The sequence below is a fragment of the Euleptes europaea genome, chromosome 8 (assembly GCF_029931775.1).
Source record: "Euleptes europaea isolate rEulEur1 chromosome 8, rEulEur1.hap1, whole genome shotgun sequence".
Lineage (NCBI taxonomy): Eukaryota > Metazoa > Chordata > Lepidosauria > Squamata > Sphaerodactylidae > Euleptes > Euleptes europaea.
The window spans coordinates 41,772,692-41,800,559 of NC_079319.1; the positions used below are offsets into that span (position 1 = coordinate 41,772,692).

At 40.9% G+C, this 27,868-nt stretch overlaps 1 protein-coding gene across 1 annotated transcript in view; it reads left to right on the forward strand.

Annotated features, from left to right (window-relative positions):
- Positions 1-27,868, forward strand: part of TOX (thymocyte selection associated high mobility group box) — a 250,779-nt gene that overhangs the window by 130,497 nt on the left and 92,414 nt on the right. Inside the window, exon 2 of the mRNA XM_056854094.1 lies at positions 5,611-5,676. Coding sequence (XP_056710072.1) covers positions 5,611-5,676 — 66 coding nt within the window. The remainder of the gene's footprint in view (positions 1-5,610; positions 5,677-27,868) is intronic.

Here is a 27,868-nt window from a genome sequence, read left to right on the forward strand (position 1 = left end):
CTAGAAAACATAGATTTCTTTCAGCCAATGAAATTCCAGGTGAGAGGTTTACTGTGATTTTGGAGAGACCATTAATCACTTACAAAGAGTTTATAATCTTCCATTTGCTTCAAGACATTAAAAAACATGCCATGGAATTAGGGCCAGTTTTTTGTTGTTGATTTTACTCAATTGCTCATGCAGTATCAATTTAATATGAAAAGAAACGTTGTCAAATCTAATTTATCATGTAAGAATTACTGCATCAATTTCAGCATAACAAAAGTTTTCAGAACTTTCAGCTAGCATTAGCACGGCATTTGAATGCCTGTACAGATGCTCAGACAAGCATCCAACAGCTGTATAAAGCATGGCAAGCTAATCAGGTATATAAACCAGAAGACTTGAATTTCAATATTCTGGGCTGATTTCAGCTGGGGTAGTGATTCAATCTTAGTACAAATGGGTGTGGCAAAATGTAAATGTTTATGATTGTATTCATTTCAGCTTTGAGGTGGGCATCTCTGAGATGACCTGAATGGCCCAGGTTAGCCTGATCTTGTCAGATCTTGGAAGCTAAACAGGGTCAGCCCTGGTTAGTATTTGGATGGGAGGACCACCAAGGGAGTCCAGGGTTGCGATGCAGAGGAAAGCAGTGTCTCACCTTGAAATCCCTGTGGGGTTGCCATAAATCGGCTGTGACTTGGCAGCACTTTACATGCGCGCACACACATATTCCTGAGACTCTGTGGTGTGCATGTAGATCATGTGTCTTATGGTATAGAAATCTGGGTATTACACTATAAACTGGCACATTATAACCAACTATTTTATGGCACTTTAGATGATATACTAGCACCAGGGAGGTACTTTTCTCTGAGTTTGTCCCAGCAAGTTTGTGCAATGCTAAAGTCCTGCAAAAGCAAGGCCAATAATGTGTGTATTTCCAATGGAATTGGCATCTTACCTCTATGGATGCAATGGATTAAGTGGTTCATGAATAGTAGGTTATAAACAAATTCACTTATGCATCTATATTGGTAGTTCCGCATCACCACAGTTCATGTAGAGCTAGCTTGTAGTGATGACTGTCTAGGACTGCTGCAACAGTAGTGGAAGACTTTCTGGATACTATCCACGCTAGATACTTGAATTTCTTTTTGATCCTCTCTGTTGCCATTTTCACCAGATTTGAACTGTACTGTTTTCACTGTTGTCATGGATGATTCTTTTATTTCTTGTTTGTCAATATTATACCATTTATTGATTAAAAAAATCAGTTCCTTTTTTATGAGAAAAGCAGTTTAAAATATTTAAATAAATGTTGTATTAAAATGTTAATGGGACCAACCAGAGAAATATAAATTAGTTTTTGTAACTTTACCTATCTCAGTTAGAACTAAGGATTTGCAGCTCAAAGATTATTAAATACACTCTAGTTAACCACTATCTTATTTTAAGAAGGCCTCATAATTGTTTTTTCAAGGCACTTGCATAACCATAGTAAGAATGAAGCACTGTATTAGCTAAAGAAAATTCTTGTTCATGCTGTTTGATGCCATTTGAAAAACAGCCCTAAGGGTTTTAATCGCTCTTCATAGGTCAGTTGCTCTAGCCACCTGACAGATACCTTTTCTGGAGCCCACAAGTGTTTTTGGGAAATGGGCTGGGTCAGGTAGGGCTTTTGCGTAGCAAGATTTGTGATTAACTGTTAGAGATTCGATTGGCTGGGCCGATTTTTTAAAAATGTTGCTTTGGCAGCAGCCTTCACCACAGCTCAAGGATCTGCACTGTGTTACTAAAGTAAGCTATGGCAATCACTTTGTGTCTGGCTCCGCCTCCTGTGGCAGCCAATTTATTGCTGCACCCACCATGCCATGTCAGAATTCCAAATGTGCCCACAGGCTCAAAAATGTTGGGGACCCTTGTTCTACTGTAAATATGAGAAACTAGTTTCACTTTGGGGATGAAAAAGGCGGTTGGTTGTTTAAGGTTTGTGCCCTTCCCTGTTCAAAAGATGCAACAGATTCTGAAATATTTAAGACAAAAATATGTGTTCAAGTCTCTGGCCTTCAGAAGATAATTCACAGTAGGTAGCCATGTTAGTCTGTCTGCAGTAGTAGAAAAGGGCAAGAGTCCAGTAGCACCTTAAAGACAGTTCTGGTAAAAAATAAATATTTTCTGGTAGGGTATGAGCTTTCATGAGCCACAGCTCACTTCTTCAGATACAGCTAGAATGTGAATCCATCTGTCTTTAAGTAGAGGAGAGTGTCTTTAAGTCTTTAAGTAGAGAAGAGTGAATTCAGACAAGCATTTATGTTAACATGTTATATTCTAATGCTTGTCTGAATTCACTCTACTTAAAGACGGATTCACATTCTAGCTGTATCTGAAGAAGTGAGCAGTGGCTCACGAAAGCCTTCAGAAGGTGTAATGTGTGGAGGGAGCACACATGTGTTTAAAGAAATATAGTTGCTCCAATCGCCTCTAGGTAGGTATTCTATATTTCATAGTACTTGTTAACCTGTATATTAGCTTAGGAATTGAGGAACAAAAGCGTGAGCTTCTGTTTTGTTTCAGCAGAGGCCTGGAGGCTATCTCCCTAGCAGAATCTTGGCACTAACTGTCCTGGCCACTAATTAGCAGCTAGGCATGCAGAAGTGGCTTCTAACTGCTGAACTGACTCCTTGTTGCTTGAATCCAGATGAATCCATGAAATGAGGGTCAAACCAAATGCAGGAGATCTTCCCAGAAAAATAGCAACTGAGTGGGGCCTGATTCATATGGGGATAGTGTCAGTTTTTCAGGAGTAAGATTGCAAATCCTTAACCCACCTCTGTACATTTTGACCAGTCCATCCAGTCACAAACACACATACACAGTCACTCTGCTGCTGTTAGTCCTGAAAGGAAAAAAAGACAGACATCCTCTTTTTTGCCCAGGAAAGGGGGGAAAAGGACAAAGAACCTCTCTTTTGGCCTTTCCAGGATTAATAGAACCCTGGGCTAGGGTCATGCTTTCAGCAGCAGCTAGTGAAAATGGCTTTTCCATTTGTTTTGTGCTCATAATCTAGTGTCCCACAATGCTACTATTTTCCTTTAAAATGCTAGGACCCATTCATAGATCTCCCTGCCATGTTTGATTTAGCCCTCAGTCAGGAATGCGAGTGGGTATGGAATCCAATAAGATCCCAACTAAATCTCAACTAACTCTACACCAATTTAATCATGCCCTCCCCAGTTGATCTTATAAATTACTTTAATTTTGGTTGAAGATTAGGTAAGAATAATGTTATAAGAGACTGAGGATGCATCTGGTTGGTTGCGTAGCTTGTGATATCAGATAAACAGATAAATGCTCTTCTAGGTTGGATTTAGTCAACTCTCTCACTCAGTCTCACCAAATTTCTGTCCCTACTGCAGCTTCCAACTTACATGGCTTTTGCCCATGTCAGTCTTGTGATCCTCAGCATGGCCTTTTTTGGGTGGTCAAAGGGAACCCCCTTCTCTTTTTTCACCAGTAGAAAACCTGGTTAGATCCAACCCTGTATCTGCATTTTAATTGCTAATTGTGTTCATGCCATTAATTCCCCCCACACAGAGAGTGCCAGATGTCCAGTTCTGAACTGGACAGTCCAGACAATCCAGTATTCCCTTTCTGTCTAGTAAATAGAGAAAACACTCTACATATAAACGTCTAGTATTTTCTAATTAAGTAAGCCCCAACAACCACCATGGCCAAGCTCCAAGCATGCACTCTTTCCTTCCCCTGTGGCTTGATAAAGTGGCAGCATCCCATCTGCTTGTTGCATTTGGTAAATGCCATTGCGGCCATTGAGGCTTACTTCTGAGTAAACATGGTTAGGATTCTGGAGTAATTCTTCCAATGATTTCTGTGTGAGTTAAACATACGCTGTTTCCCCTTCAGGACAATGGTGATTTTACAATTCTTATCTTTGGGTAGATTGTGTCTCTTATGCCCCTTTTATAAAATGTCAGTTGCTAGTCTTTATCTGTGTGATCCTATCCAGATTTAGTCTTTTCTAATTATTTCATTGATTTCAGTGGGCTTAGACTGAAAGTAATTTCATAGGATTGAACTGTATATTATGTTAAATATAATCATGATGTTAGAAATGTTAGACTTTTCACATTTAGAAACATGTAACTACAAAGCTACAATAGATGTGCTACCCATAGTTCTCACAGATATGGTAAACCTATGCCGTACGTTAATGTATGAGTTGTTTTTTCTAAACTAAAACCTCAGTATTCCGGTTAAATTGCCATGTTGGCACTTTGCGATAAATAAGTGGGTTTTGGGTTGCAGTTTGGGCACTCAGTCTCTAAAAGGTTCGCCATCACTGTATTAGGGGCTTTGTTTGTTGAATTTCCACCTGTTGCACAACCATTTAAAACCCAGAAATCCCTGTATGCAATAGTATGTGTTAAATGGGGGGGGGGGGATAGTGGTGTAGTAGTGCTTAACTTGTCAGGGTAGAACTGTTAGGGTTGCCAACTATCTGGAAAAAGATGTCTTGTGCCTTTAATAGAGGCTTAATAGGCTTTTATTTACCTCCATGACATTAAAAGCTTCCGCAGTTTATTTCCACACTTAAGAGAGCCAGTGTGATAAAGTGGTTAAGAACGGTGAACTCTAATCTGGAGAACAAGGTTTGATTCCCTGCTCCTCCACATGAAGCCTGCTGGGTGACCTTGGGCCAGTCACAGTTCTCCCAGAGCTCTCTCAACTCCACCTACCTCACAAGGTTCCTGATGTGGGGAGAGGAAGGGAAGGTGATTTAAAGCCGCTTTAAGACTCCTTACAGAAAAGGGGAGTATAAAAACTTTCTCTTCTTCTACTCCTCTATTAAAGGGACAGGCATTTTTCTTTTTCATCGTGTGTGTGTGCATCAACAATTTTTTATCACGTGTGTCCAGTATTTTTGTCAAAACCATCTGGCAACCATACTCATAAATATGTATTTAAATAAGAATATTATCCATTCTTTCAGTTGTTCAGGAATGGTAATTTAAATCATGATAGAGAGTAATTTGGTTTAACCCATCAAACAAACTGTTACCTTGTGCATCTTTGAACTTTAACTAATACGTTTTGCCTTTTCAAACATCTGATGCCTTTCCTTATTTTCTTAATGGTTGTTTCATTAAGGTAGGATTGGATTTGTTTTTAAAATAGCTGTTTATCACAACTGAAACTCTATTAAGAGGCATTTTACTACTTTGCTATTACTCTCCTCTTATAAAAAAATTACTTAGCACTTTGTTATGGCCAATAGCAATATGTATACAAGGTGCACAAAATAAGCCATTTTGTTTTAAAACAGATTTCAGATGAAAGGAAACAATTCATTGCTTGCTGTAATTACTAGAGCGCTAATTACTCCTAATCACTGACATCCAGGGTCAATAAGGTGGATGACAACAGGAACATCAAAGACCAGAAGCACACGTGCAATTGCATGTCTTTCAAACCAGTCTATAGTGGGGGGGTTTTGTTTGTTTTGTTTCTGTTTATTTTAACAGCTACTGTGTGTCATTTGATTCTAAAAACAATAAACCTTGCTGGTTCCTTTTTTAAAAAAGAAAACAATATTTCTTTCATTTACAGTTTGACGGTGAGAACATGTATATGAGTATGACAGAGCCGAGCCAGGAGTATGTGCCAGCCAGCCAGGTGGGTTAATTAATCTTCTCTGCCTTGTTTCAAATTGTAATTAAACAAATTCAAAGAGTTGCATAGCAAATGAGTGGGACTATCAGTAACTGCTGTAATCAGAAATAATCATAATTTATAAACAAAGCATTTAAGCCTTGTTTCCAGCTAATGAGATAGCACTGATAAAACGCCAGAGTTGGCAGTTGTCGAAGATTCTACCTTGTTTGCTCTCCAGAATGCAGGCAGCTGTTTTGCCAGCATGATTATTCACAAGCAGTAGTTTTACCTTTAGGAAATCATCTATACAGGTGCATGCTATTTGTTTATCTGACTACAGACAAGTTAATCATTATAAGCCACAGGTGCCGCTTTCCTTACTTTTGGAGTTGAAGAATAAGGTTGTTACGTTTCTTATGAAGGGACTGCTGAAGGAAGATGGGGAGATGGCAGAGAAATTAAATGGATTCTTTGCATCTGTTTTCACTGGAAAATGCAGGGCACATACCCACGCTGGAGTCTGTGTTTGGGGGAAGGGAAGGGTGTATGAAGAAATGAGTCAAATTGAGGGGACAAGAGATGAAGTTCTAGGACTACCAGGAAAACTTAAAACCAATGAGTCTCAAATATGAAATTGTTGATCTACTTGTCACTAAAATTGGCCTCTGTATCAGAGGACTTGAAAATAGCAGATTGAACCCCAGTTTTTAACAAGGGGTCCAGAGGAGATCTAGGAAATTGCAGGCTAGTTAGCCTAACATCTGTTCCAGGTAAATTAGTAGAAACTGTTACTAAAGTGAGAACTATTAAGCACATCTGAGGGAAAATCAACATCACTTCTGCAAAGGGAAGTCCCACCATACCTCTTGGAGTTCTTTGAGCAGGTTAACAGCATGGTGTAGTGGTTAAGAGCAGTGGTTTGGAGCGGTGGACTCTGATCTGGAGAACTGGGTTCGATTCCCCACTCCTCCACATCAGCGGCAGATGCTAATCTGGTGAACCGGGTTGGTTTCCCCACTCCTACACATGAAGCCAGCTGGATGACCTTGCGCTAGTCACAGTTCTATTGAGCTCTCTCAGCCCCACCTACCTCACAGGGTGTCTGTTGTGGGGAGGGGAAGGGAAGGAGATTGTAAGCTAGTTTGATTCTGCCTTAAGTGGTAGAGAAAGTCGGCATATAAAAACCAGCTCTTCTTCTTCTTAACAGGCATGTGGATGAGGGCAATCTGGTACTTTCGAAAGGCTTTTGACAAGGTACCTCATCAAAGATTCCTGAGTAAACTTAGCAGTCATAGGATAAGAAGATTAAAAGTTGGTTAAATGGCAGGAAGCCAAGGGTAGGAATAAATGGAGAGTTCTCACAATGGAGGGAAGGGAGCAGCAAGTTTGCACAAAGATTGGTATTGGGACAGGCGCTATTTAATTTGTTCATAAGTCATTTCAAATTGGTGCTGAGCTATGTAATATCCAAATTTGCAGATGATACCAAATTACACAAGTTGGGGAAAACCAAGGTTGATTGTGAATAGCTACAGGACAATCTCTCTAAATAGGGTAAGTGGGCATTTGGCAACCATGTGACGAATGAAGTTCAGCATGGGTAATTGTAAGGTGATTAAAAAGTCCTAATTTTAAATGTATGCTGATGCGGTCTGAACTGTTTGAGACTGAGACTGGAAGAGATCTTGGGGTATTTGTGGAAAGCTAAATGAAAATGTCGACCCCATGTATGGCAGCAGAGGTAAGGGCAGACTCCACGCTAGGAATTATTAAGAAAGGAATTGAAAATAAAACATCCAATATTGTAATGCCCTTGTATAAAGCTATGATGCAGCTTCATTTGGAATACTGTGTGCAGTTTGGGTCATGGTATCTGTAAAAGGGGGACAGAAGGCAGCATAGTATAGCCTGATCTCATCAGATCTTGTAAGCTAAGCAGGGTCAGCCCTGGTTAGTATTTGGATGGGGGACCGCCAAGGAATAACAGGGCTGATGTGCAGAGGAAGGCACTGGCAAACCACCTCTGTTCATCTCTTGCCATGAAAACCCCATAAGGGATCGCCATAAGTCGGCTGCGACTTGAAGGCACTTTACACACACACACACACACACACACACCTGTAAAAGGACTTTGCAGAACTAGAAAAAGTACAAAGGGGGGCAGCCAAAATGATCAAGGGTCTGAAGCACCTTTCCCGTGAGGAAATTTTGGGACTTTTCAGTCTAGAAAAAAAGACAACTAAGGGGAGACATGATAGAGGTTTATAAAATTATGCACTGGTTGGAGAAGGTGAATAGAGGAAACTTTTTCTCCCTCTCCTATATTGCTAGAACTTAGGGACACCCAATGAAATTGTTGGGATGTATGTTCAGAACAGACCAAAGGAAATACCAGTGTTGTGTAGTGGTTAGAATGTCGGAGTAGGATCTGTGAGACCCAGGTGTGAATCCCTAGTCTGCCATGGAAGCTCACTGGGTAACCTTGAGCCAGTTGCATGATCTCAGCCTAACCTACCTCTCAGGGTTGTTGTATGGATGAAATGGAAAAGAGGAGAACGATGTCGACTGCTTTGGGTGCCCAGTGGGGAGAAAGGTTGTGTACAAATGAAGTGAATAAAAATAAATAAATATTTGTTTACTTGACAAGTTATTAAACTGTGGAATTCACTGCCAGGGGGTGTAGTTATGGCCACGAGCTAAGGGAGTTTGATTAATGGAGAAGAGTTCTGTCAACAGCTACTACGCTTGGTAACTGAAGTGAGCCCCATATCCAGAGGTAGCGAGCCTCTGCATACTAGCGCTGGTTGGCAGTAGCAGAGGAGGGCCTAGGGCTCTGTGTTCTGTTTGTCCTCCATGGCAACTAGTTAGAACAAGATGCTGGACTAGATGGACCACTGGTCTGATCCATCAGACTTCTTATGTTCATTTGTACAAAGGGTTATAGTAAAATCCGTTTTTGTTTAATCAGTTTCTATCACACTAAGGGTGGAATCCTGAGCAGATCTACACACAATTAAGTCCTGTGTTATTCAGTGCAGCTTATTCCATATTTCAGATCTCAAGGTGATTTACAGATAAAAAGAGACAATCAAAAGCAAACACATTACCTATTTAGCCATTGAAATCAAGAATGCACAAGCTTAAAGCCCTAAAAAAAACACATCACACATCACAGAAGCAAATAAAAGGGGAAAGCTATTAGAAACAGACACTATTTCTTAAACATCTGCTGAAATAAAACCCTTTGGGTTAGTTTCCTTAAACTAAAAATAGAGCTATGTTTTTCAGCCACAACAGGGAATTCTATGTAAAGAAGATGTCACAGCTGAGAAGGCTCTGCTCCTTTTTTCGGTCAGCCTCATGCAAAATCTTCATGTATAGGCTAGGTACACTTGGGAGATCATTCTCCCAAAGTACTCTAAAGCTTAAAACCAGTACTTTGCATTGTGTCTAGAACAGTGGTTCTCAACCTTTTTTGCTTCATTCCCCCCTTTCACCATTGTTCAGAATATAATTCCCCCCCTCCCACGCTAACTCAAAATTAAAAACAAACTACAATTTCACAGATTGTACATAATTTACAGGACATCACACTTTGCTGAACAGTGTTCCCAATTCCCCCCCGGAACCCTAAAATTCCCCCCAGGGGGGGAATTCCCCCCTTGTTGAGAAACAGCAGAACTTGTTGGTAGGAGTGGACTAGTTATGTAGTCTGCAACTAGGACGGGGAGATCCAAGTTCAAGTTGTCATGCAACCATGAATCTTAATGGCTAACCTGCCACGTATTCTCTCTTATCCCAGTCTTTATCATAGGTAGGGCTGTTGAAAAAAAAAATTGGTAAAATTCGGATTTGGCAAACTTCGGCCCATTTTTATTCGGGAAATGCCGAAGTCCGAACTCCCCTGCTTCGGGTCCGTGCAATTCGGCATGAGGTCCGGAGTTCGGGGGAAAATTCGGCCGAATAAAGCCATTAAAATCACAACCTGCGGCTCGGGGGGGCATTTTGGGGGGTAGAGGTCCCAAACTTTCAGCGTAGCTTCAAAGGACCCTTCTTGCAATAACCCCAAGTTTTGTAAAGATTGGATCAGCGGGGGCTGAGATATGGGCCCCGAAAGGGGTCCCCCCTCCTTAATGTGCATTTGCAATTAGCACAGCTTGCCGCCCACTTGAAGCTCCCAGCCCCAACAAACAGCTGAGCTGTGGGGAGCAAGGGCGGGGCAGGTGCGAAGAAGTCTGCAAACTATGCAAAGCAACACAACCATGCAAACCATCATGTTTGCAACCATGGAAAGCAACACCTGACGCCTGGGAGTTTGCAAACCATGGAAAGGGACAGAGGCATGCTAGCTAAGCATAAGGAGCAGGAGGGGGTGGGATTTCCCCTTTTGCATCGGACTCGGGACCAGGCAAATGCATTCTTTAAGTCACAATTTGAAAACAATTTTTGAGCAAGCATCAAAATAGACCTAACCGATCTTATGAATGAGGGAAAACCTGAGGACACACAATTGAAGCCCCCCCCTCAAACCAGGGAGAGAGAGACTCGAGGGGGCACACACACCCCAGGCAGAATGGGCGAAAGCCCCCTTTGGCTTCCCCCCCACCCACAGAAACTGCTCCCTCCCCGCACACACACGGACTCTGCTCCCCCCCCCCTGTCATGGGCCCTGCCTTGGGAGCTGAGGACTCAGAGGACTCTGAAGCTGAAGTGGAGGAACAGGTTGCCTCTCGGCCTTCAGTACCTCCATTGCAGTCAGTAGCACAGGAGCCTGAAACAACTCAGCAGGAACCACAGCTAGGCAGAGAGATGGAACAAGAGCAGACAGAAGCTACTCTTCCCCCAACCCCTGCAGCAGAAGCTGAGAATGGCAGCCCTCCAAGCTCACCTGAACCTAATAGGCATATCAGGACTCGGCAGCGTGTGGTTTTGCAGGGTAAAAGGAGGAGTGCTCGCTTGGAGAGGCTAAACAGACAGAGAACTGGTGCTGAGTCTTTTCAGGATGAAGCCTAGCTTGGAAGTGCACTGACTGATAAAGGCAGTGCAGGCATGCTTTCACTTTGCGGAAGCAACCGTGCAGTTTCTCTGTGTTCCTGCTACTGCCTCTGATTAATCTTTCCGGCCGTTGACTCCTGCCTGCTTTGACGACGCCTCTGACTTCTGACCCTGGTAGATAGCATAATCTTTGTTGCCTGCTCCAAAAGGGGCTAAATACCTCCCACACGTCTGAGGACTGCGGGCACCGCCCAGCCCTTGGCCTACGCCGGCACACACACCCCACACACACACACAGGAGAAAAATTATAGATTAAAGCCCCAAAAGGGGTCTTACTGTGGATGTCTTCTGTTCCATCAGGAGGGACTTGGAGGACTGGGTAATCCAATACGGTTCCATTTAAGCACGGGAGGTTTTGCCTTGGATTTGCCGCTGTCAAGATGCACACAGGATCGGCTGATCCCATTCATCCCAATAGGGAAAAGGGGGGCATATCTCAGCCCCTGCTGATCCAATTTTTACAAAACTTGGGGATTCTTTCAAGAAGGCTCCTCTGAAGCTACGCTGAAAGTTTGGGGGCTGTACCCAAAAAAATGCGCCCCCTGCAGCCACGGAAAGGAGCGAATGTGTGCTGTAAATGGAATAAAAATTCACATTAAGGGGGGACCCCTTTCGGGGCCCATATCTCAGCCCCCACTGATCCAATCTTTACAAAACTTGGGGATTCTTGCAAGAAGGCTCATCAGAAGCTACGCTGAAAGTTTGGGGGCTGTACCCCCAAAAATGCGCCCCCTGCAGCCACGGAAAGGAGCAAATGTGCACAAGCACCCCCCCACGGGGATTTCTCTCTCACACAAACAGATACTCTCTCTTTCTCTCCCCGGCCGGGCCATGCAGCAGCTGGGCTCATGCACTCAGTCGCAACTGATTGGCCAGAAGAAGACCCAGCTTGGCCACCGATTGGCCAGGGGAGAATGCTGCTTACTAACGGTTATGCTGCTGTGCCGAACCCCGAATTTGCCGAATTTATTCACCGAACTCCTCGAACTCACTGAATTCGGCTCTCTGTTTCCCCGCCTTTTTTGAGTTCAGTTCCATCCAAACTAAAAACCGCCAAATAAGGGGAAATTCGGCTGTTTTTCGGTTCAGGACAAACCGAATTGACAGCCCTAGTCATAGGGTCTTTGTGAAGATAAAATCGAGCTGGGGAGGACTATCAGAGCAATCCCAAAGGGGGGTGGGTAGTTGATACAAGTCATATTAGCCGGATTTCTTCCTGTTTAAGAGCTGAAAGGAAAGATAATGTAATTGGAGGGGGAAAACTCTATAAAGTACGGGGATGCCACCTTCTACATCCACCATTGGAGCTCTAATATTGCTGATCATTGGAGATGTACTTTGGAATGTGTTAAATGCTAACTATCAATGTGACCAACAGACTACTTGTATTTGGCACAAGTAATTATATGCAAATATGCATTTGTCTCCACATTGTGATGTGACATTGCATCCATAATCATCTAGAGTAAGAGCACGGGTGATCACAATGCATTGGTGGGATGAGTACGTGAATGACCATGTGCACATCCTGTTCAGTGGATTCTCACCATAGCTTACCCCAATGTTACATAGCTTACTCCAATGTTGCTGATCTGTAATAATAGGAGATCAGTATTTAGATTTATAATTTCCCCCAAACTCAATAGAATCCTCTGTGAAGCTGTGTGCTGTTTGGTGCACAAAATGACACATGAGTGGGGTGATAATTCTTTTAAATAGTGCTATAATTCTCAGGTTAGTATCTGCTGGCCTGACCTCTAACCCTTTAATAATGGCTTGAAACTGCAATTACAACAACTTCTTGACTGGATTTCTCCCTGTTGTTTAAAGGCTGACATGGAATTAAATGGTACGGGAACATACAATAAAGAATGGCTATAATTACCCGAGTCTGCCATTGCATTTCCAATATTGGTGGACATAAGATACATAGGCATTGAAGACTATTATTACACTTTAAAAATCCCAGTAATTTTAACCTATTATTTCTTGATTGTCTGACAAGAATTTTTATATCAGTACCCTTGGAAAATGACATAATGAGATGTAATGCTATCAGAATGTTTGAGCTTTATCCAGACTTGTATTATACAAGCAGAAGATCTTCCCTTCAAACTTCAGAAGTGAATTTTAGTTGCATGTGCAAGGGCTTTTAATATGAAGGCAAAGCTCCATCATGTGGGTGATCGTTTGGATCCAGCATGTAGTACTTTACAGCTGCTATATACAGCTGTATACCCTTTTTTGTCATCAAGTTGCAATTGACTTGTCGTGACCACATAGGGTTTTCAAGGTGAGAGATGTTCAGAGGTTGTTCACCATTATCTGCCTCTTCGTAGCAACCATGGGCTTGCTTGATGGTCTCCCATCCAAGTACTAACCAGGGTTGACCCTGCTTAGCTTCAAAGATCTGACAATATTGGACTAGCCTGTGCAATCCAAGTAAGGGCAGCTGTATATACCTACTCACTTTTAATGTTTATTTTTAATTACGTTTAATTAGTCAAGCCAAGCCCCTTTATCATGACTAATTTTTTTTTTAAACCAGTCTTCAGAAAGAGTATGTTTCCAATGTATTACCTCCCAGTCTGCCACTGAATTTATTTTAACTATGCCTTTTGGGGGAATTAACTTGTATGACTGAACTTCTATAAGTTCTGTATGTAGTTTTGAATAGAATTGTTTGATTAAAACTTGGAAAAAATCTTTCCTAACCTTTACATCCCCAAATTGTCTTGACAAGTTCAGCAGTGCTGTTAGATTAAAGCAACAGGGCATCCTCTTGTTCATGCCTTAAGGGCTTTGAAGCACAAGGGCTAATTGAATTTGTTTGAAACTGTAGAAGTACAAACTCTCTGAATGATTGCTGTTACAAAGCAGCTGCTACCTTTCAGAGAATCATTATGTCTGTCTTAAATAGTTTTGAACAAGGGAGCGCACCTCCATGTTTTCCAGCTGAGCCATTTTCCTTCTGCTGGTGTGATATCTTTGCTGCATATTTGAACACCAAGGTTCACTTCCTTAGGATTTTTCTAAGGAAGGTGAAAAATCCAGTTACATATTTTATACAAGTTGTACATTAAATTGTGTAAATTTATACAACTTGTAAATTAAAGTAAGTGTCAGAAGGAATCTTAAGAGGAATTAAAATATCCTGTGTGTTGAACTCCTGTGTACTCTTCAAATAACCTTTTTTACAAAATATATTTAAATAGATTTAGCTTCCACCTGCTATTATGTTGGGGGGAGGGGAGAATGATTTAACAGAGGGAAAACGTACATGTCACTTCTGCAGATTTAAATTTCAGCATGAAAAATAAGCTGAATAAGCTTCAGACTCCTTATGTTTATCAGAATGTGCTCATGTTCATGAGGCGTTGTGTCTTATTTTAAGGCTTTTAAAATCAATTAATCACCTTTAGGCTAACATAAATAAAAACTCATCTGTCAATCAGGAAAAGTTTAACATCAAACATCTGCATAGCTTGGTAATCCAAGACAACTTGCCTCACAGCATCACTTGACAATTATCATTTCTGTTCAATTTTCAAATCAGTACATGCTTTGGGACTTGTGTATTAAGTTGCTAAGTAGCAACATATGGCTTTCTACTGTGTTTGTGATGTTGCTGCAAGCAAACAGCATAATTTTAGACTTGAAATGATTTCTGCACAAAGCCATTCTCGGAAATGAGCCAGAAGAATAACTACACCATAAAAATTAATGATATTCTTTTAGTTTGTCCCCAAAGACTGTTTGCTGCTGCTCGGTCTGTATATATTTTATATATGTAAATATCGTATTCTTGGGGAAAATATCTAATGTAATGCTGTGCATATTATACAGCTACTCAATTATTCTCACCATCCACATATTCATTATCACACATAAAATTCTATGGCATTATCATTAATTATTACACTTCAGTGTGAAGATGTTTAAAATGACATTATACTGAAATATATGCTGTTATCAGAATCAACAGCCTTAACACACATTAAAGATTGTCTTTTTTTATCATCCAACCTCCCATGGACAATTGAGTATAGCTTTCAGTAATGCCCTCTATGCAATAAGAAATGGCAAGTCACACAGGAAGGGAACTGCAATTCATTACGATCTACCATTTTTAGAAGCTGTACAAGGCCATATTGGGTCAAGCATTCATTGATTGTGTTTAGAAAGAAGTACGCCCTCACGGTGTCACTAATGTGAGCATATGTCACAACTGAATGGACATTGCCAATTTTTATTGATTTCTAGACTGCTGGAACTTTGAACATATAGGTCCTGCTTACATATTCAGATATAATTTAGTGCATATTCAAAATTAGGAAGAATTTTCACCCTTATCAGATTGGTTGTAGGACCAAGGATTTAAAATAACAAAGCAGGAATTACAAGAAGTATAAAGAGTATAAAGAGTTAGTAGGAGAGTAATAACTGATTCTCCCCATTTGCACTTGTAGTTTAGGTCATATATAGAGGGCATGTATGTGTGTTTGTTTTCCGGATGTATTGTTGATGAGCTGTGTTTGTGGCCTAAAGAATACACTCCTTATTTTTAAGTTTTTGGTTTTCTACCTATTACCTATAGTGTATGAATCAGATTTCATATTGTAGTCTGGTTCATTCCATTTAGGGTTTAATAGTGCAGAGAAGTGTTAAAGAAAAGAAGTATTTTTCTTAGAAGACTACGCTTCATTATAAAAATATGTTAATTTAAACACTATGTCATCTGTAATGTGTTCTACGCCTTTTATTAGTTGTAGTAGTTGGCTTATCTGTTAGGCAATAAAACAAAAATAACAAAAGCTGTTATTTTATCATGAAGAAAGCAAACAGATAATCATCCAATGATAAATTTTCAGTTAAAGTACTGGGGTTATATCTTTCCAACTTATAATGCCAGATGTTATTTGCTGACACAACCTACACTTGGATGGTTAAGGGATATTTAGTGTAAAATGTCCTTTGAAATACACTATGTACTTTTACGTACAAATCTTTAAATATAACAAATAGCTTGCAGATGTCAAAAACATGAACTTATTTCCAGGAAATTCTCTAGGACAACAGTAACAAACAAGAAAAAAGTAACCATTGTCTATATTAAATACACTAGGTGATCGGAATCTGTCTATGGGTGTTTAATACTTATTGTGCAAATGACTATGAACCTGTCCCTTTCGGCAAATGGCTCCCGCAATAAAGTTACTTTGACCTATTGACTTCTGACCTGATGAAACAATAATGATAATATGCTTTAGATTAATCTAGTTAGTCTCACAATGTCTGGCATTTCAGCAAGCCCAGACTAGTTACTCAAACCAGTCTTCAGCATTGCATTCAAATGATTACTCTGTGTAATCCCAGAGGTATTCATTACAGACAAAATTGCTCTTGCTGCCTTGCATACAAGCTGAGTTTTCAATGGGAAATGAAAGGCTGCCTGGAAAAATAGGACACCTAATTAAGTTAAACTGCTCTAGCATTTGGCTTGACATCTTCATTACTCAAAATTAAGAAGATGCTTCACTTGAGCACACAAGTTACTATTGTTTATGTTGTTGGCTTAAATTGGCATCTCACACAGAAGTCTGTTTTTCAGAATTATATCTTTTAATAGCTCACATATTTCTTGCACTTTATAAAAATGTCTGAAGGAGCTACCAGAGGTGCTCATAGTCAATTTGCCATAAGAACAAATGGTCTTGTATCCAGTTAAAGGTTCAGCTGTTTGAACACAACACTTCTCTATAACACTAGGCTTATTTAAACTCACCTCCCACCTTATTTTGTAGGGACAAGGTAAAATATAGATTAAATTATTTTAGTTGACTCCAGCCATTTGTACCCTCACAAATTTCCAAAACAAAATGCTGCATTTCCTCCACAAGTTGCGTGTACTGAGCTAGTTTAGGCATTACATCCTAAAACCTGAAAACCTGGCTTTTCGGAGCCCTTTTTGAGTAGTGCTTAACATCTGGCACATGAATGAAAAATAGGACAAATTTGAAGCAAGTAGTCAAAGCAAACTGAAGAATGGCAGTTTTCAACAGTAGCAAATATGTAATTTTGACTCAACTCTGCTTTGTAAGTATTGAAGTTATTGTGATGTTTTTATTTCTGATATATAACAGGTGCTGTGAAGGATGAACTGGTGCTAAAATGGCCTTGCTTTTTGGCTTGATAGCTGGGTTGCCCTTGTATGTCTTGTGGTCTCACTGATGTTGAAAAGGAACTTTTACCAAATCAGATAATTCTTTTAGGAAATAAGGTCTGTGGGGATTAATTCGTCTCCCAGGAAACCTAAATTTCTACTCCTTTAAGCAATGACACGATCTGGAAATATTGATAAGTCAATCTCAGTCAGGAAGAAACCCCTTTAAAGGGGTTTACATTAATTTTATATTCATGCTTTCAAATAATTTGAATGCATTTTCTAATGAACTTTACTTCTTGAGTATATACTTGATGATATATTAATAGTTTTTAAAAATATTTATATGCAAGTCACTGTACCACATTTTTCAACAATTATTAAAATGACAATATCAGTAAAATAATAACAAAAAGGAAACCATTATAGACCAGATAAAGCTAGAAATAAAATCTAAATGCCTGCAATCAAACCATCATAAATACTAGCAACAGAAATCTTAGAATAAAGGGAGATAAGTATTATACCCACATTATAGATAGGTATGCCATTCTGGCTGACATTTATTTATTTACTGAAATATATTTACCATGATGTTTTATCCAATACTGGGTTCATGGCAGATTATAATAATTTGCCCTGACCTGGAAAGCTCAGGTTAGCCCAATCTCGGAAGCGAAGCAGGGTCAGCTGTGGTCAGTATTTTGATAGGAAACCACTGAGAAAGTCCAGGGTTGCGACTCAGAGACAAGCAATGGCAAACCATCTCTGTTAGTTTCTTGCCTTGAAAACACCACAGGATTGCCATAAGTCAGCTGTGACTTGACGGTAAATATCCAAGAAGTTCAGCTCAGAAAATAGCCAGCAGATACAAAAATGTCTCATGAATTTAAAACAAATTGCATCATTTAATGTTTTTTTAAAACAAAACATTTGAAACGGATGCCATTATGCAACAAGATGGATGACCCTGGAAGGGAAGTTCTGTGGTCTTAGCACAAGTACAGAGAAGTCCTTAGCTTGTATACACTCCCACTATATTTCTAGAAGTCCTTAGCTTGTATATACTCCCACTATATTTCAGATTATGGAGACACAAAAAGTATCTCCAAGGGTCAACTAGGTTTTTGGGTATGTTAATAAGGAGAAGACAGTTCTTAGACTATTCAAGTCACAGACAATGTAATCCTTTAAAAATCATAGCTTGTACTTTGTAACTGTAAAAGCAAATCAAAACTAGTGCTTTGAAAACTGTGAAAAGCAAATGGGAGCCTAATGCAAATGATACAAAACTGAATGACTATGATCCAAGTGACCTCTCCCCATCAGCATCATGGTGGTTGCATTCTTCATAAGTTGCAGTTTTCTCGATAAGTTACAGTCTTCATGTACAGCAAGTTACAATGAACCCGTCTGAATCACATTAGCACATACTTAATAGTGGCCAAGGGTTTCCAATCTACGAAGAGATGCAAGTAGCATATAAACTTGAAGGTACAAAATGCACTAGATATCTAGATATCTTGATGTAGATATCTAGAACAAGTTGTAGATCCAAGAACTCCCCCAAGTTGAGAGCCTATTAAGTGGAGATGCAATCCTATCTTAACACAGGCAATGTTCCCTTTTCTATACAAAACATATTAGCGATCAGCAGTTCCATTTTCTGGATTAATTATCAGTTTGTCTCCCCCAGACAGCTCAAGCTGATTTCAAACACTGATTCAGGCTTCCACCAACTCCCTTGCGTATGATGGAGACAAGACATAAAACTGAATATTATCTACATACTGATGTCACCAAAGCCCATATCTCCCAATGGCTTCAACCCAGATGGCTTGCCTGCTCTGTGATCTGACATCAGAAACTAGCATTTCTGCAAGTTTTGAAACCCTCATTCATAATATTATGAATATACATATCCTAGTTCTATGGAGACCGAAGATACAAATACATGATCACTTTGAGGATATGTTGCTCAGTACGTATCCCAAGCATCAATAGCCGTGTAACTACATTTACAGACGTAGAAAATCCTGTTTTCTATTTGGGACTGAATGGACAAAGGTGGACTGTTAAGGGACATGCATGTTACTGAAACAGTTTAAGAGCAGGGAAACTGCTGAAAGTGTAATATATGTCCATTCTGTTTTACAATACAGTATAGACTGCAGCGCAGGTGACAGTTTGTAACTAGAATTAGCCAGGAAACTCTTGGATTCACACATGGCCTCTCTCCTCCCTTTGTACCCAGAGCCAAGACTGAAAACTTCTTTGTTTTAAATAAGCCGCAGTTTGTTGTGACATCCCATTGGGTACGTCAGCTGTTCACTTCTTACAACTCAGGATTCTAACTCAAGATTATATCATAATTTAAAATCACAGTTTTCTAGGCAACGTGTTAAAGTACGTAGTTTGGATGTCATCCCAAACTGGGTTATTTCTAACCAGGAAGTCTTCAGTTTCAGCTCCGAGTGCAAGGGAATGAGGCAGGGGAGTTTGTCTGCAATGAATGAATGTAGTGCCTGTTCACTTACCTCTCCTTCATATACAGTGCCCAGCTGTGAAAGCCTGAGGAACAGAATACATCTTCTCTATCCTTCTCCATAATGGAGGAGGGAAATGATGGGATAAGCACTAGGTAAGAAATTGGGCCTATCCTAATTAAAATTGATGTAAATCAGGCATGTTTCAGTACTAGGCAGCAACATAAAATGGTTTTTTAAAAGCTTGCAACATGTCAAAACCTATGCAATACATATGAACACTTCTATTTATGCTAATGAGGGCTCCCCAGTATTTGTATCCTGTATAAAGATTTATAGTGAATATCTATAGAGCATAACATCTTGATTGCCGGTTTAGAGTCAAAGATGCTAATGAGGCAGCTGACAGGTTAAATGTGGTGTATAATATACTTGTTTGTGCAGAACTGTTTTATAACACTTGATATTTTTGTGTAGAATTTTGGCTGCTACATTGTTTTCAATAGCAGTATCATCTGAATAATGTAAGATTTCATTACAGCACAACTGGGGCTTCCTACATCCGGATCTAAAAAAAAAACAGCAGTTGCAAGCAAGGCTCATTGGTTTCAATGAAACTTACATACAATTACTCAAAGTTTAAAATTATTACTTGAAATTTAAAATTAAGATACTATGCTCCACATACAACACAATATACAAGTAATGAGCAGAAAGCTCTGTGGCTAAGGAATAAGTGCAGGTGGGAAAGAGAAGAATGCCCCCCCCCCCATTAATAATAACTTAGTGTAGAAAAAAGAGGAAGAATATGCAGTTAAGGCAAATGTTGCACACTGACAACAACATGAAATGTCTTGAATCTCCTATGTTTTCAAAGTCACTTAAATGTAAAATAAAATGTAAAAGCATAATACAAAAGGAAAGAACAATTGGAAGAGAAGTGCCTCCAAAGATGCCTGGAGAAAGTTCTGTTTCCGTGCCAGTTTGTTAAGTTAGGTAGGTAGGTATAGGTTGTTTTATACTAAAGAAAACAATCTACTATATTTGGGTCAGAATATTTGTGTGCAACTTCATGAATAATCTGCTAAAGTTAACACTGCACATACGTCACTACAACCCTTTAAAGAGTGCAACCCTTTAAAGAGTGGCAGCTACAGTAGAACCTAACATCTTTCTCGGGTTGCTAAGGTGGGACTCTTTCCAGTTCAAAGGGACCAAGCTCTGTTCATGTGGTATAAGCAGATAAGCAGAAAACTATACCTCTGGTGGTGGAATAGAACTCCTTTCATTTAACTTATTTAGGGCCAAAGATGTGACAGCATCCACAGGTCTGACCCATGAATGTTGTTGCCATTTTAAAGTGATTTGAAAGACCTGTGAAGTCCCAGTCTTCTCAGGTGTCGGAAAGGCCAACACTTGTGTGCAGTCGTGTGCAGCCATTTTGATACTTGAAAAGGCTCAGGGGGGAAATGTGCATCTCAGCCTATCATTCTGCAGGCCTGATCAGGATCAATCCCTTGCAGCTTTTTTAGATTGTTTTAACATGGTAGCAGTGTCCACAGATCCAACCCGTGTATGCCATTATATCTAGTTTGGCCCTTAGTTTTCATGATTCACATTAACTAAGGTTTCTCTACTTGTTTTAATGAATATAGCATTGTTACGTCATTAATGTAAGATATCGTTGTTACATCACTATAGGACATTAGGGAAATGTGGAATAAGTGAGTTGAATCCAACCGGCTTTTCTGCTGATGAAAATCCATTTTTTACTATTATAAACAATGCCTAATAATTCATAGTTACAACTATTATAGTTTGGTTAATCTGAAATAATGGAATCTATGTTTTGAAATCGTATCTAATTACAATTTAATTGATAGTAAACAAGAAACTATATTTAATTATACAAAACACTATTGGATTAGAATTTTCATACAAAAGAGTACATACATTTATAAAAAGATGGAGGGGGTGAAGGGGAAGTTTCAATTCTTATTTAAAGATAAAATATACTTTCAATAATATTATATATATATTTTCTTCTCTTTATTGATGATTTTTATCAATTGTTGAAATGTTTGAATATGATATGGAAAATAATAAAATTGTTTAAAAAAAGGCAGGAGGTGTCCCTATCAAAAAAGGTTTTGCTGGGTATCTTGGATAAAAACTGTGTAGGACAGTCAGAGGAAAAGAGTCAGATTGAACAAAAAAATGGCTGGATCCAACCCAGTATGCTTAATTGACACACCTTATTTTATTTTAGGGGACTTTGAAATTATGGTTTTCAAGTCATTTATGCAGCACTCAACATTTTCTTACTTGGCCGTGTAGTGGGAAATTAATGCTTTGCTTGAAGCACTGCCCTTTATCTAATGTGAATTAAAGAAATTGATGAACACTACAGGGGAGAAATACTGTACCTTCTGTAGCAGTGTGTGCTTGATAACTTCTGTTTCATAAATTAATATATTGTGTGTTTTTAAAATGATTGTGATTTATTGCTGCTGTCTACTCAATGAAGAAATACAAAAAAATGTTTCCAGGATCATTGAATTGAACACATCAGTGGTGTTGTTGGACAATTCTTGCTGAACATAAAGATGATTTATATTGTAGGCTGAAGGTCTGTACATTAATGCATTCTAGTTTCAAACTACCCAGACTTCTTTATACAGAGACAAAAATGCTGAAGAGCAGTAGATTCTCCCACTGAGATTAAGAGTGAAAATTCAAATTCTCATAATTGCTGCTGTCCATTATGCATAGCTTCCAGGAGATCACAACGTAAATAGTGGGTTTCATCTTTTAACAGATTATGACTAGGTTCTTGCTCCCAGCAGCATTTATGAAAGCACCATGTATGTAATTGGGCACAGGATGCAAGGATCCTATTGAAGGCATTGGGAACTAGTCATTGGTTTCTAAGACTTATCGAGCTGTGCTTCGTTATAATCAATTGAGCTCATAAGTTCTGACGTGCTGCCCCGCGGCCCCCACCCAACGATGGGTCCACCGCATCCTACAGCCCCTGCGGGCGTCAGCTTTCCAGGCTTCAGAATTGGAGTTTAGAAGTAAGGACGCTCTCCACACCTTCTTCTCCCGGCATATGGTGTTTTGGCTGCCGCCTAGCACACTCCACACCTTCTTCTCCCGGCATAGGGTGTTTTGGCTGCCGCCTAGCACACTCAACATGCCCCCTTTTCCTCCTCAGCCTCCGCTTCCGCTTTTATGGGTGTCCCTCCCCTGAAATTCCCCCCGCCCTCCACGGGCCGTTGGCTCAGTCCTCCCCTGTTCCCGCAGTAGCACTGCCGCACACGACCGCCCCAACCTTCTAGAGGGCGATCACTCCCGTTCCTGTTCCCCTTCTTCTCCCCACTCCCTTCTTTCTCCGACGGCTTCTTCTGTGAGCCGTCTCCAACCGCGTTGGACTCCCGTTCCCCCGCCGGAACACAGGGCCGAGCCTTGGCCGCTGCCGGGTTCCCCGGTCTCAGGGCTCCCACTGCCCGGGAAGGGGTTGTCCCTGCTTCTCCCCCAGGGCCTGTGTCGTCTGCCTTGGGCCGGCATGCTCCCCCCCACGATGCGAGGTCGGCGTTCGACCTCCCCCCATTTCTCCTGCCAGCCCTGTCTCCAACCGCGCCACCGTCGTGTCTGGCCGCCCCGCCTCCTCCTCCCTCCAACCCGGTAAGTGGGGTTGCTTCCCCAGGGGTTGGGACTCTTCCAGAGGGCTGGGTGTGGCAGTGGGGTCGAGGCGCAGTCCCGAGGGCCCGCCCCAGGCTGCGGACTCGGGACATGTCTTTCAGTTATACATGTTTAAAAAATTCTTAATAATTTGAAAGAGATAAACCACCCTTGGGAATCAGATTTCCATCCACAAAATGCTAGCAAATAAAATCAGTTTCAGTCAAGTAGTTATCTTTACATTAGACACTAAACAAACAGTAACAAGGTAAACAAGATTACTTCCATGTAAACCCAAAGGGGTTCAAAGTCCTACTCTTTATTTCTGCTGCAGAGTGTAAGGGCATCTTTTGCAGCCCTGTTGAAGGGATGATAGCTTTATACCTCAGATTGTAATGACTCTTGCTTAACTGGCAGGCTGCATCCTGAAGCAGTGTTTAAATTGTGTAGTGGTCTAATGCTATTTTTAAAAGTAAATAAATTATTGCATCCTTTAAACTTAGCATATTGTAGGTAGGTGTCATGGTGATATCTTTATGATTAGTATTTTTTCTTCCTTAATGGATTTTTAAATTACATACCTTCCAATGTTTCACTAACAAAAGTAAGGACATGTTCGTACCACTCCAGTTCTCACACCAAGGACCTATAAAAGTGCTGTTCTTTCAATATGCATTCATTAAGACCAATGCTACGTTTGCTTAGAACTAGGTTGGATCTAGATTATAATTGCAATTTCTGCCAAAATTCCCACTGCCTTCCTACTGCAGCCACATACATACATCATTTTTTCAGTGTCCCCTATCTCCTCGGAGCAGCATTTTGTGGATATCATTGGGTAGGGAAGGGATGTGGAATGGTATAGTATAGCCCAGTCTCATCAGATCTTGGAAACTAAATTGAGTCAGTACTTGGAAGGGAGACCAAGGAAGGCTCTGAGGAGGAAGGCAATGGCAAACCACCTTTGTTTAATCACTTGTTGAAAACCCCACTAGGGGTCTCTATAAGTCAGCTGCGACCTGACAGCAGTGGGCAGGGAGAGGCAGGAGAGGTGCATTCCACTGATGGAAAACTTAGCTTAGATCTAACCCACTGTCGTCTTCTCTTTAAAAAGCAGGAATATTTTTTTGTTTGTTAAAGATATACTAAAAGAAAAATAACTATCCTGAGATAGGTTATCAATAACAGTTCAAAGTAGTTGCAGTATTTGAGCATAATTTGTCTATATGGTGTTAAGTGAAATTAATATGTAATAATTATATACACATAGTAGCAGTAAAATGACATTCTGATTGTCATCAATGCATTTGAGAATGAAATCGTACCAATTAAGTATAAATGTATGCCCAGCAAATCAAAATCAAAATATAATGATAGCTCTGTTACTGAAGAGCGTGGCACGCATAGAAAGGATAGACTAATTATATAGGAAACTTGTTGAGAAGTGTTAAGATAATCAGTTTGGTTTAACTTCTGACAAAAGCCAGCTTTAAAAAGATCTTTGCTGTAAGGTTGCCTCCTTGTTCCTCTTTTGTCACATAACGTTGTTAAGAGTTGGTGGGGTTGTCCTTCTGCTGCTTCTTGTAAGAAGGGAACTGTTGAGATTACATTTTTGTTCACATTTGGCCAAGAGGTGTGGGCTTCAGGTAAGAATTACTATCCCATCAAGACAAGCACCAAACCCTGTCTTACAAGTAAGTGCTTAAAAGCCAAATACCAGAAGAATGCACATGGAGCTGGTAAAGTAACCCAGGTCTTGTCCATTGGACACTGTGGAGTTTCTCCCAGTTCTCTGAGCTTGAACTACAGGGTAAAAGAAAAGTCCTCCTCATCAAGTGTACATGGAATATGAACAATTTGGGGGGTTCATAGACATGAGGATGTCCATCTCCTGCTGGAACAGGGCCTTTCCTAACAAGGCCCATTCCCCCCCCCTTTTGAACATGTACTTTCAGAACCTAACACAAATATACTTTCTTTCCTACACTGAGTAGAAACTTAAAGGGCTATCCATATTCTTCCACAAAGGGATTTGTTTGCAAGAAGATGATGTGTAGGAAGATGGTGTAGAATCCCTACCTGCCTTCTGTTTTCTTTTGGCTGTAACTGTAACAGTTCTGTAGTTTCACGGCCTAATCTGTCCTACATCACAAACAGGTTACTGGATTATCAGTGATCAGGTGATAACTTTCAGCCTTTCCCTTGACATTCAAAGCACACATGAATCTGGGAGTTCCGTGAATGAGTCTCCACATGTCTCTTTCCCCTTTTAAAAACCAGGAATGTGGGGCTGTGTTTGCCATATTGGGTTAAAATTACAGGGCTCGGCTGTCATATGCCATAATGGCTGTGACCCAATTCTGTGCTGAGTGAACCCCTCAAGGTTGCCAGCATCACAGTGGCTACTTGGCTCAGCTTGCTGCGGGTCTTTTTTAATGCCCAGTCTGCTGGTTCCCAGAATGTATCCTATACTATAGCTCATTGTCTTTAATAAGAAGAGCAAGTACACAAATGTTCTATATTGCAAAATCAAAATCCATAAACAAAGTTATGGTCAATTAAATTAACTGTAGGATGCATGGTGGGAGTAATTTACACAGAGGCAGCCATTAACTTAATTTTTTGTATATTTATGCTTCCAATCCAAAGGCTCAAGGCACTGCATAGAAAAGGAAAGTAATTCATAAATATCTCAATGAAGAGATTTCAGCCACCCCAAAATAAAGCTGGCATTAACTGAACAGTGCTTACTGATCACTTCACATCATGCAAGACTATCAAGTGGATTTCATTTCTTCCTGCTTGCACCAGTACACCTTTCCCTTAGTCTCACTGGCACTACTATAGTGTTATCACAGCTATCAGCCTGGCATTTTAAAATACAAAAATGGTAATTTCAATTATCCTACACTTAACTTTCCAGCTGTGGGGATGGTATTTACGACAATGCAAATCCATTCCCTGAGCTCTGCTTGATGCCAGTGGGCATTTAAAGGTGAGTTAGTGGGAGAAGATGGAACACACTTATTGCTTCGTCCTTAATACTGTGATACTATTTCTCTGGTTGATGAGAACAGAGGGAGAACTATGCATACAGCCTCTCCCAGCATGGTAAAGGGCTGTAAAACTGAGTATAGGGCTGTTGAAAAAAAATTCGGTAAAATTCGGCCTGTTTTTATTCGGGAAATGCTGAAGTCCGAACTCCCCCTATTCGGATCCGTGAAATTCAGCATGAAATTCGGCTTTCCCAAATAAATTCGGCCAAATAAAGCCATTTAAAGCACCTTCACGGCTTTCTGCAGCTCCGGGGGGGCATTTTTGGGGGTAGAGGTCCCAAACTATCAGGGTAGCTTGGAGGGACCCTACTTGCAAGAACTCCCAAGTTTGGTTAAGATTGGGTCAGGGGGTCCCGGGTTATGGGGTCTGGAAGGGGTCCCCCATCCACCCATTGGAATGAATGGGAGCAGGCAATCCTTAATGTGCATCTAGAGAGCGGCAAATCCAAGGCAAAACCTCCCATTGTTTCTGGGGCAGCCAGAGAGATTCACCGACCCACACTGACCTCCAGGCGAAGGTGGCAACCAGTGAAAACAGCAACAATCACACTCGCAAAGAGATCAAGCCGTCCCCCCACCAGGACAGGTCACTCCCCCCCTTTGGCTCCCCCCCCCCCACACACACACAGTAGAAGCCAGTCCATGGCTTCTAAGAGCCGATGTAACTACGCCGAAAGTGCATCCTGCTCGAAGCGTAAGGAAACAGCATAACTACCATAGGTAACGTATCTTTTCATTTCAACACAGCCAAAGTGCATTTTATAAGGCTACTAGCGTAAGTGTGACCTGCGCAAATTGCATATATTCAGGATTGAGAGATTTCATGCTACTGGATTCAAATCTTCCACAGCAACAATCACACTCTCAAAGAGGAGATCAGCCCCCCCCCAGGACAGATAACCCCCCAAATCACACTCACAAAGAGAAGATCAAGCCCCCCCAGCAGAACAGCCCTCCCCCCCAACCAGAAGATGCAAATGCCAAACAAAGGAGAAGAACGGGCCAGCCAGAGAGAGACTCACTGACATGGGATGTAATAAAACGAATGACAGGCTAGCCTATTAGAAACAACAGGAGCGGCTGCACAGCCCATTGAAAACAATAGGAGCCAGCCAGAGAGAGGCTCACTGACCCACCGTTAACTCCACACAAAGTTGCCAACTGGTGAAAACAGCAGAAAGCACAGTCCCACACAGAGGTAATCAAGCCCACCCCCCCAGCAGAACAGGTAAACCCACCCCCCTTTGGCTTCCCCCCTCACACACACACACAGAATCTGCTTCCCCCCACCACACACACACAGAAAAAAAGTTATAGAGAAAAGCCCCAAAATGGTTCGAACTGTGAATGTCTTCCAGCAGAAGCAGGGGTCAGGAGGAGTAATCCATACTGATTCCAGCAAGCAGCAGCAGGTCAGCTCAGCTCAAGATCTCTCACGATCAGCACAGGATCAGCAGCAATGGAAGTAATACAGACTCACACACAAAGACTCTCTGGCCACTTATGCACAGGAGGTTTTGCCTTGGATTTGCCGCTCTCTAGATGCACATTTTTCCCGTCCAGATTCTCAAAACTCTGCATGGGAGCTTATTGTTGAGTTTTGAGAATTTGGATGGGGAAAATGTGCATCTAGAGAGCGGCAAATCCAAAGCAAAACCTCCCATGTATAAATGGCCTCTCCCCCCCCCGGGTCGCACAGCAAACCGGGACCACGCACACACACACACACACACATGGGGATCTCTCACACACACAGACACTCTCTTTT